Here is an 11,082-nt window from a genome sequence, read left to right as displayed (position 1 = left end):
CTGAGAGTAAAAGAATGAGAGTTGAAATAATAGCTAATCTTTATTATTTGCTAAGTGCCAAAGCACTTTTTATAGATTATCTCATGTAATTCTCACAATAGCTCTATATGTTTAATTATTATCTCCATAAGAGGTTAAACAATTTGCCAAAGATTACATATGCAGCCAGCAGTGGCAGAGTGAGGATTCATGCCTGGGCAGTTTAACTTTAAAGCCATTCTGATGGAGCATCAATTCATTCATTCTACAGTCATGTGGAGCGCCTACTACATGTTGGGAACTACTCAAGGTGCTGAGATATACAGCTGTAAACAACGTAGATACAAATACAGATATATGTCCTCATGAAACTTACATTCTTGTGGGGGAGAAAGATAGGAAACTGGGCCAATGGATAAAACGTAAACTAGGTTAGATAGTGATCAGTGTAATGGAAAAAACTATGGCATGGAGGAAAGAGAAGTGGGGGGGAGGGGTGGATTCTGAAGAGTCCAGTCTCACTAAGAAGGTGACACTGAATAAAGATCTGAGGAAGTGAGGGAGTGAACCATGCAGATTATCTGGAGGAAGAGCATCACAGGTAGAGGAAACAGCAAAGACAAAGGCCCTGAGGAAAGAGCAAGGGCAGCATGCTCTACCGATAGCAAGAAGTCCACTGTGACTTGAGCACTGTGATCAAGGAACAGAACAGGAGCGGATGAGATCAGAGGTACCACATCTTCTAGGGCCTTGCAAGTGGCTGTTAGTGTTTTGTCTTTTACTCTGGTGCAATGCAGCCACTTGGGTTAGAGCAGAGGAGGGACGTGAAATGACTTAGTTTAAACAGGATCTCACTGCTCTGTCAGAAATAGCCCATTGGGGAGCAAGGAGGCCAAGAGGGGGGCTGCGGCAGTACGCTGGGCAGAAACGGGGGTGGCCTGGACCAGTGTGCAGTGGAGATGCGGCAAGTTCTTCCATTCTGGGTGTATTGTGAAATCAGAGGGTTAGCTGACAGGTGAGGTGTGGGGGTGTGTGAGAAAGAGCAGTCAAAGATGGCTCTAAGGCTGTTGGCTGGCCTGAGCAACTGAAGGATGGAATTGACATTTTCAGAGATGGGGAAGGGTGCAGGAGGTATGGCTTTGTTTTTATTTTCTTTTTAAGGGTGGGGGGGGAAGGGTTATCTAGGCCCCAGTTTGTGACCTATTAAGTGGGAGATACCGATTAGACATCTAAAGGGTAATGCCGGGTGGCAGGTCTGGGGTTCAAGAGGGCAGGCCATCAGCTCTACAAACTACACTCTACCCCCTGAGAGTAAGTGAAGAAACCTGCATGCAATTTTGGGAAACTGATGGCTGTATCAGAAATACTAGAACAGTATTAAGGAAAGTCAAATTTAAAAATTCACCCACATCCTGCCACCCTAAAAACAGCTGCTTTTATTTCTTCACGTTCTGTTTTTGCCCACATGCATACATACTTCTATAATGTCAAAATCATAGCATGGATACAATTTCATGTTTTTTTTTCACTTAACATGATCTCATAAATATTTTCCTAAGTGGCTCCCATATGTGCTTCCTGGGGCCAATAAAATGCAGGGCATTGCTGAGACCTTTCAGAAACAAAAGTTAAAAATCCTACTTTGATACAAAGCTTGGTGCCCCTACAGCTGGCATTGTGTTTATTGCAGTCTTTGTGGACAGTGACTCTGTGGATGTGACTTTGAGCTGGGCCCTGAATGATGAGAGTCTGCCATGCACCCAGTCTGGGGAGGGGCATTCCAGGAAACCAGGAGGGTGTGTGCAGAGGTCCTTAGGAAGCAACAGGACAGACAGCACGTTAAGAAGTGCTGCTGGCAGATCCATTTCAACGGACAAATAGAAATTATTTTATCTCTGTAAAATTTTAAAAATATCTTTAAACTACAGAAAAGTGGGTACACCCTTCCTCTGGGATGCTCTACCAAGGAAGGAGAGGTCAAATGGAATAATTTAGAGCATAATGAACCCTAGTAGATGTAGTGGCTCCTAAAGGTTCTGGGCCTCAGACTACACACAAACTCCACATGGGATCTTATTTTTTCATTCACACCAGTCCCTCACCCAGAACCAGAGCCCAGTCCCTTAATTTTATAGAAAAGGTCTAGGGTCCAAGGACGATAAGCGACTTGTGCAAAATTATTCATCTCCATTATAGAGGGTTTTAACTAGGATTCAATTAGCTCTGCCCTCCAGATCAGACTCTAAGAAACAAAACATGATTCAGTGCACGCGACTCCATCGTTGACAAAACCCTTTGTTAGCTGGCAAATGCAACCCCCCCTTGCTCTCCAGCTAATCTGCCTATCGTTTGCATAATTATTTACTCAAAAGCAGGAAAATTCTTGAGAAAAACGTTTGTCCAGGACTCCCGGCCTGAAGGCAGGAGCTGGTTTATGCTTCCTCGTAGAGCCAGCAGGGGGGTGCACCAGGCAAGGTTTGCGAGCCGCGCCTTCCCCTACGCCTCCTCCCCTTTCCTCGCCCAACTTCCCTATAGCCAACGCTTCAACTAAAAGTGGCCATTGACCTTTCAAGCTTTTGAATAGTGATGCAATAGAATAGTATTTCAAAGAAAAATGGTTATCGAAATTTTGGATCCGGTTTTCCCATGAGTGTTAATGGTTTTTAAAAAGTAGGTCACATTTAAAGTAGGTCACATTTCGGGGGCGGACGTGCAGGGAAGGAGATGAGTTTCAACTGAGGCCAGGTGGCCTTCAACCAGGTGGGAGGAGGTGAGGGTCCCTGGGCAGGGAAGAAGAGCCGGGATCTTTCCGCATTCCCGGGCCCCGGGTGCCAGCTCTGCGGGAAATCGCAGAGTCGAGCGCTCTCTGCCTGCGGACACCGAGGCGGGCCGGCCAGGACCACCAGGGCGCGCGGGTCTGGGCGTCCCTTCCGCGATCGGCGCAGGTGAGCCCGAGGGCCGCCGGGCGGCCGGAAGGAGACAACGGAGCGGCGAGGAGGAGGAAGGGACGGAGGAGCCGGGCTGGGCCGATGCGGGAGACAGGGAGCAAGACCGCCACGGGGAGGAGACAGAGCGGCCGGCGCCGTTTAACGAGGCGCCGCTCTCCGCCTGCTGGCAGCCAGATCTAGGACCGGACCCGAGAGGACCGCCATCAGCCCGCTCCCTCCGGATCTCGGGCGTGGGCGCGGGGGTGCTGAAGAGGGAGCTCTCCCACTCCATTAATGTGTTTTAGAGCGGGAGGGGCCGTTTCCGAGGACCTCTAGTCTCTCCAGCCACCACCACCCCCAAAATGTGCGGCCTGGAAAGTCGCCTAGAGAAGGCGCGGAGGGGATGGAAAAGACAACCAGCCGCGGCGGGCCGAGGGGCGAGAACGTCTGCTAACCGCTCGACTCCGGCGCACAGCTTGCATGGGTTGGGCGCAAGCTCCAGCCGCCGAAACCGGGACGGTGATGGCCTGGTGCTTCTCCTGCGCGTCTCCGAGAACTCCGGGGCGTGGGGTCAGAGGAGGGCGGATTCCCAGGCATCCACCCCGCCCTGGCCGGCACCCGAACGCTCTGAGCCCGTCTCCCCTGAAGCCTGCGCATTAGCACCGGAGTCTCTTTAAAGCAGTAGCGGGGGCCGCGGTCACGTGAGGTGGATTCCTGGAAAGTTCCTGGAAAGCGGCCTCCGCAGCCGCGGGGCGGGGCGCGCGGGGAGCGCGGACTAGGGAGAGAGGCGGGGAGCGAGGGAGGCGCGTAGGTCTGGGAAGTCGCGCGCACACAGCGCTCCGGGGACAGACATTTAACTCTTGTCTAGTCTCGCCGCCGCCGCGGCTCGCGGGCCTTGGGCTTCCCTTGAAGCATGAGCCTTCTCGCCCGCCGCCACTGTCACTGCGCGGGCCGCGGACAGTGCGCGCCGGGGCCCCGGGCGCACAGCCTCAGGATCCCCGTCGCCTACAGCTGGGGCGCCGGAGGAGCTCGGGCAGGGGCCCGCGGCAGGTATCGGGCTGGGGAGTCCAAAGGCTCCGCCCCTAGGAGGGCTGGGGAGGGCACTGGGGCGCGGCCGAGAGAGCGGGGAAGCCTTGGCTTCCGCAGTTTCGAGTCTCTGGGCTAGAGAGCCCGAGCTGCGGCTCTGCCCCGAGGCTGGGAGCTACTGCCTGCTTTCTCCGGTTCTTTCCCGGCGTCTGGAAGTCTCCAGAGTTTTTGTTTTTGTTTTTCCTCCCCTAAACTGCCATCCAGATTAATAATCCTCCTAATAAGCTGATCTCCCGCTCCTCCCCACCCGCCTGCCTCCCGCCCTCTTTCCTCCCTCCCTCTCTCCTTCTCATCTCCTTGGTTGCAGCCGGAGGGAACCCAGCAGCTGCCCCGGGTCGGGGGTGTCCGAGCCCGGAGGGGGTGTTAGAGCCCTGAGAATCGAGGCGATGGTCCCCGGGGCTCACGTTTGCCCTCTGTGCAGAGAACTCCGGCCGCCCCCGCCGCTGAGCACAGGGCTCGTCACATCCCCAGGCATCTCGTTCCCAAATTAAAAGTCAACAGGGGAAACTCGGGCAGACACCCCTCCTCCCGGGCCCCTCCCGGCTCCCCCGCCCCATGCCTGCTGGGGAGGCTGCCTGGTGCGGAGGCGGCAGCGGCGGCCGAGGCCGAGGTAAGGGCTCAGCGTTGGTTGTCTAGTACGTCCCGCAGCGCTCTCTGCCGCCTGCTCGGCCCCCGGCTCGGGTCAGGGCTCGGAGCCCCCGCGCGGGCTGCGCGCTCGGGCAGATTCCTCGACAGCGCTCGCGGCGGCAACAGCAGCCTCAGCCGCCCGGCCTCGGGAGCGGCAGCCACGGCGCCCCCAACCCCTGCCCCAAGCGAGCACCGGGAAGCGGGGGGAGGGGAGCGAGGCAGCCTCTCCTGCTGTGTTGCGGCAGCTCCCGCACCTCCGCGTCCCGGGCTGCCGGCTCTGCCCGGGAAGCCCCGCGGCGCTGTAGGGCCGGGAACTAGGTTTGTGCGGGGTGCTTCCTCCTGGGGCTCCCCGGGCTGTGCGGAGTGTGAGATAGGAATGCCAAGTGGGGACCTCTCCTGTTCTTTCCTTTTTACATTTTTCTACTTGTCCTTGACTGAGGCCTGTTTACCACCGTACCCGCAGGTGACTCTTTGCTCTTCTCATCTCCTAGTCTGCGATTTCAGCGAGCAGCCCTGGGCGGGAAATAAGCCGGTCCGCCACCCTCATCCTGTCCCCCGCCCCAACTCTCGCGTCTTGGATCCCTGCTCTCTCTTTATCCCTCTTTCTCTAGAACGGGCCAGGGCAGTAACTAGATGCTCGGGGTTAAATGGTGCAGGAGCGCAGACGCGGAGGATTCCCGGGATTTTCCACGTCTCTGTCCCTCCACCCCCGCCCCGGCCGCAGGGGTCCAGTTCCGACTGACCCAACCCTCCACTTTCTCTTTGCAGGCAAACTGTGCGTGACCGCGCCTGCGGGGGATTTTGCTATCCGTGCACCGGGACCCGGGGAGGAAGAACCAGCGGCTCCCCATTACTTCCCCCTCCATTTCCATTTCGCGGACCCCTCAGGGACTCGTTTTGGGGTTCCCACTGACTTCTAAGGAGGACGCGTGCCCCTCTCTGACCCCAGCTCGGGCGGCCACCTGTCTTTGCCGCGGTGACCCTTCTCCCATGACCCTGCGGTGCCTCGAGCCCTCCGGGAATGGCGCGGAAGGGACGCAGAGCCATTGGGGGACCTCGGGGTCGGCGGAGGAGCCGTCCCCGGAGGCGGCGCGTCTGGCGAAGGCCCTGCGGGAACTTAGTCACACAGGTAGGGAGCGGACCGGCCGCAATGCGTGCGAGAAGGGGGCGCCTCCCCAAAGACAAGGATGCGGTTGTGCTAGCGAGGCTGGGAAGCAATCGCTACCGTCCCCGCCCCAGCTCAGGGAACCGCGGGGAGAATGCCCCTACGGACCTGGATCCTTGGAATGCGAAAGAAAAGTGGTTCTCGAGGGACTCAGAGGCCTAGGGAAGGTTAGAGCGCTAGAAGGGCTCTTTGGAAATAGACTCTTAGGGCGCTGGAATTTTTGCTGTTTTCCGCGGCCGTTTGGGGGTCGGCACTCGGGCTCGGACCTTAGCCGGAGAAAGTGCCCCGGCGCCTTTCCTGTCCGCGGGGTGAGAGGGCGGCGAGTGGGCGCTGCGCTGCCCGCAGCTTCAGCTGCATCTGGCTCCCGGGCCGGGCAGCTGCTGCAGTCTGGAATCTTGGCGGCCAAGTTCGGGGACCGACAGATTGCCGCTCAGGACTGCCGCAAAGCCGGGAGGAGGGCGGGCTGCGAAGCCCCAGCCGAGCTTGGCCTCGCTTGTTTCAAGTGCAGCCTTGCGCTTTGCGCGGCTCGCTGTCGTCTCTCGGCATCTGAAAGAAGAAAAGATGGAAAAAAAGATTCTGGCAAACCTGCAGGCTTTCAAAATCAGGATCCTCAAAGCTTACGTTTGGGGCAAAGTTGAAGTTTTGGTAGCAGTAGGGAGAAGGAAAAGTTCCTTCACTTGCGGTTCCGGTCTTTCCGTGCAGGCCACGGGCTTTCCCTCAGCGGGAGGAACCGGCAGATTGCAGGTACCCGAGCAAGTTTTTTTTTTTTTTTTTTGGGGGGGGGGGGGGAGCATTGTTCAAACTTTTAAACTGTAAGATGTTGCTAAGTCACTTTTGAAAACGGGATGGGAGATGGAACTGGCAGGTAGACTCGAGAATGCTGGGGAGACCGACGGTTGTGATTGGATTTGAATTAGGGTAAAGTCCAAAAAAGTTTATGGAAGACTGTAAACTGGAAGTACTAATTATCAATTGGGCTTTCTCTCATTTCTCAATGGCTGATAAGGTAGTTGTTATCAAAGCAGCGAACAGAAGCTATTGTATCATACTAGAACTGCACTCTTAAAACAGGTAAATAGCGGTGCTTTACGGGACTTTGAAAAGAGATATGGATGCAGCCGCTAACAGATTTGGGGGGGTGGGGTGGGAGTGGACACCAACCATCCAAAAAGTTGCTTCTTTTTATCTTGTTGGAATTAACTGGAGTTGGGTTTTCCACTTTTTTAAGGGCATGGCTTTTATTTCTAACTTCTGACTTAATTTACATTAAATCTTTGATTTCACTTGACTAGTGGAGAAGCATCATGCCCGGTCAGCCAGTGTGTCATATTGCAAACATTCTTTTGTTTCGTTAGGAGAAAGTCTTAAGAGAGTTTAAAGAACAGCTACAGAAAGTTACTTTTAAAAAAGAAAACTGGCTTGCAGTTTGTTCAGAAAATAAAATGGACCTATGTTTTCATCAAATTTCTATAGAAAGTATTTATGGTAGCCTCTGGTAAACTTTCACACACTTCTTTTTAGAGCTAGAAAAGTTGTTGCCAAGTATTTACCCTATTTAAAACATTCTCTATAATAACTATTTTACTCTCTTTTCTTTTTCTTTTGAACAAAAACCCCAGGTTGGTACTGGGGAAGTATGACTGTTAATGAAGCCAAAGAGAAATTAAAAGAGGCGCCAGAAGGAACTTTCTTGATTAGAGATAGTTCGCATTCAGACTACCTACTAACAATATCTGTTAAAACGTCAGCTGGACCAACTAATCTTCGCATCGAATACCAAGATGGGAAATTTAGATTGGACTCTATCATATGTGTCAAGTCCAAGCTTAAACAGTTTGACAGTGTGGTTCATCTGATCGACTACTATGTTCAGATGTGCAAGGATAAGCGGACGGGCCCAGAAGCCCCCCGGAACGGCACTGTTCACCTTTATCTGACCAAACCGCTCTACACATCAGCACCACCTCTGCAGCATCTCTGTAGACTCACCATTAACAAATGTACCGGTACCATCTGGGGACTGCCTTTACCAACAAGACTAAAAGATTACTTGGAAGAATATAAATTCCAGGTATAAGTGTTTCTCTTTTTCTAAACATGCCTCCTATAGAGTATCTCCGAATGCAGCTATGTAAAAAGAGAACCAAAACTTGAGTGACGGCTCTGGATAACTACGCAGCATTCTAAGAACAGCTGAAGTCAATCTAATTTAAACGTGTGGAGGGGTAGCTAGGTATTTAAAGGTCCCCCAAATATTTTCACCTGAGTGATGCTTCCCTTCCTAAGGCTGACCAAGACCAGTTTATCCTTTTAAGTTAAAAATAAAACGTCCCAAGTAAAGGCTGAAGGAACACTTTATCAGAACTCTTTGCCTTTCTGAGGTTCCTGTTAGGTGGAAGGTGCCGGCACCGGCAGTAGAGAAAGAGCTCCACTTAGGAGTGCTGAAGAAGTGGAAGGAACCAAACTGACACAGGCTTAACTTCAGTTTTGTATGCCTGGTGATCAGAGTCTATTTTAGGACATTTGATACTTTGCATTCTGATGTACTTAGGAGATTTGTTAAACAGATACGCTTGTGAGTATTTATCCTTCATTTTATGCAATTAACCAAATCAACCAAAAAAAAGTGACCATGAAATCCTGTATTTGTCTTTTTACTACGTGTATGAACTCTCTCATGTGAATGAGTACTGTAGTAATCCATTTCAAGGGAGCCTTATTTCAGAAATATTTCAAACTGGTGCAAATGGAAAAGACTTCTTCTTTTCCTTTAAGGCTAAAGACAAGAATGTCATGCTATACAGGTGCAACTCAATCCCTGTTAATAAAACCATGTAGATAGAGACATTTTACCCTTTGAAGTAGCTGTGTCCCACAACCTGTTGCCATTGATTTTTCAGAAATGGCTTTAGAAACTTCCAAGTGGTCTAACCATGGACATTAGCAATTGTCTCCCTTCTACCATGTAGAATACTCTGACTTAACTTTCTTCCAGTTACAGGGGGATACCTGCCTGTTTTTCAAAGTGTTTATTTACTGCTGTTACTATTTGATTAGAATGTATTAAATAAAAAACCTGACTTTCACAAGTTGCACTTAATTACTTTGAATCGTAGAGGACATACACTTTCATGGTAATGGAGGGTTGCCATAAAAACTTACATCAAGTGAAATAACTAAATATTCAGCCAGAGGTAGAACATTACTTGCCCTTCTCTAAAGTTACAGGTAACGCTTGCCCTTTGCATTTTGGAAAGCATGGTGTAGAAACTACGAGAATTGCCAAGTGGCCTGGTCTTTTACAACTTGAAAAGGCATAACACTAACGCCCATTGTGTTTCCAAAAAACCTGGTTTAGAAACTACAAAAATTTTTACAGGTTGAATAGGCACAATACAAAATACAAAGTAAGAGTTTTATGGCCTTTTTTTTTTTTTTTTTTTGCCACACAGTCTCACGACTGTTGCAAATGCACCATCTTTTCTGGAGTTCAGATATTATTCATTTTGCTGCTTTTAAAACAAAATGTCCTGCATAACTGCATACTATGGTGTGTCACTGGGAAGGTGAGCCTAGTATATGATGTGTGTGCCCCAAATGAACAAGAAAATTCAGTTATAAATTATAGTAAAACCTACTAATTGCATATCATGAAAATATGAATATTTTCATGAAGCTCTTAAAAACCGGTTTTGTGCCTGGAAGGAAAACATAACTGTGCATGTCCAAACAGCAGAGCCAAACACAAAAGATTGCTAGGTGTGCCTTAGGAAGAATTTATTTGTAACAAAAGAGCTAGACTTTTAAGGTCTGGTCTCTGATGGGGAGGTAACCTTCTCATTAGGATGCTCAGAGTCTGTGCTTTATTTACCCTCTTTTTCCACCAAGAACCATTGTGTGGTGTGGGACGTTTGGCTTTTCTGGCAAAACTTCCACGTGATTGGTGCCAAGGGGCTTTGTGGAATTTCTTTAAGGTCTTTTGCATTTCTGCCCTCAGTGTTCCAAACGCTCTGCTACCTCTCGGTTATTGAGAGTTGGATGTCTAGTGGGGTGTGAGTGCCCGTGGCATTGTGGAAAGTTCTTCCTAACGGCTATCAAGTGGCTGATTACAAGAAAACCAGAGGACAGCAGAAACATCTCTGGATTGTGCTATGGAACTATTGTTGCCTTACGTTTCGACCTTCCCTATTCTAAGTAAGCTGATAAGCATCAGGAAACAGTCCCCGCCCCCCCGCTGTTGTTTTGGTTTTGTTTTGTTGTTTGTGTGTTGTTGTTTTTACAATTAGGAACATCATTGATTTACTGAGTTTGTTGTGTGCCAGATGCTCGCTCAGCACATTCCATGCATTATCTCATTTAATCTTCACACTGAGCACAGTACAGTGATTACAGGAGGTATACCTTCTAATGTTGCGAGTGAGGAGGCATTCCAGGAATATCCTAGTCCTTTTCATTCCTGGAGAGGAATTATGAAGAGCAATTTGCTGCTATTTCTACATTGATCTAGACGAACAAGTTAGAGCAGGCTGTAAGAGGAACCCTCAGCCTTTCTACCGGCGCCTCAACGGGAAAAGTATAGGTATCTTGATTAGCGTTGTGGTCTGTGGGACTGGAGCCAGCTTGGCCTAGTGGTTTTTTCCTAGTGTCAGGGTGGGTCAGGAGAGGGTTAACTGTTTTACCTGGTGGCTGGTAAGTGATGCCAGTTACCAATTATCGGTCACCCCATTTTACAGACTGGCCAACAAAAGAGTTAAGATTGTACACTTGTCTAAATTATTCTCAACAGAATCAGAAAAAATATCAGTGTTCTCCTTCTATGAAGGGCAGTTTGGGGCATCAGTGAGGGTTTGTTATTGTCGTTATTGTTGAAGAATATAGTATACAGGGCTTACATCCCCACAGATTTAAAATATTTTGATCTGAGTTTCCATTCTGAGCAGAGTTGAGGCGGTGGAGTTTTTCATTCCGTCTCAGTGGGCACTGGGGACTGCTTTTTAGGGACTTGGAGGTTTTTTAGGGCTTTGGACAGTGGAGAAAAGGCAGTTCAGCTTATGAGCTGTATGAGCTGAGAGGTCTTTTCTGGCGTGTCAATAAGAAAGTCTTGACTTCATAGCAATTATGTAATCCAAATAGGTAACAGAATGGGACAGTTGTTTGGGAGTGTTTATTTTCTTGGGAAGGATTTTTCTCTGCTTTTAGAAAATTGTACTCTGGGAGGAGGGTAGGAGAGAGACACGTCATCACATAATCCATGGGATGGAATGTCCCAGGACCAGGCCATGCCCTTCTCGGCTGAGG

General features: G+C 50.1%; 1 protein-coding gene across 3 annotated transcripts; it reads left to right on the top strand.

Moving 5' to 3' along the window:
- The first annotated feature begins 3,219 nt into the window (after positions 1-3,219).
- SOCS2 (suppressor of cytokine signaling 2) lies at positions 3,220-8,873 on the top strand. Of its 3 annotated transcripts, none has more exons than XM_060113784.1 (3): positions 3,220-3,956; positions 5,388-5,748; positions 7,404-8,873. In XM_060113784.1, the coding sequence occupies exons 2-3, from the start codon at positions 5,610-5,612 to the stop codon at positions 7,859-7,861; spliced, it is 597 nt and encodes a 198-aa protein (XP_059969767.1). In that variant the 5' UTR covers positions 3,220-3,956; positions 5,388-5,609; the 3' UTR covers positions 7,862-8,873. The 3 variants fall into 3 exon arrangements, with proteins under 3 accessions (XP_059969767.1, XP_059969768.1, XP_059969769.1); XM_060113785.1 differs by lacking the exon at positions 3,220-3,956 and adding an exon at positions 4,008-4,602; XM_060113786.1 differs by lacking the exon at positions 3,220-3,956 and adding an exon at positions 4,730-4,937.
- Positions 8,874-11,082: the final 2,209 nt, after the last annotated feature.

Source organism: Mesoplodon densirostris, chromosome 11 (genome assembly GCF_025265405.1).
Source record: "Mesoplodon densirostris isolate mMesDen1 chromosome 11, mMesDen1 primary haplotype, whole genome shotgun sequence".
Classification (NCBI taxonomy): domain Eukaryota; kingdom Metazoa; phylum Chordata; class Mammalia; order Artiodactyla; family Ziphiidae; genus Mesoplodon; species Mesoplodon densirostris.
The sequence above is the reverse complement of the archived record's forward strand: the minus strand, read 5'-3'. Positions and strand labels throughout refer to the sequence as shown.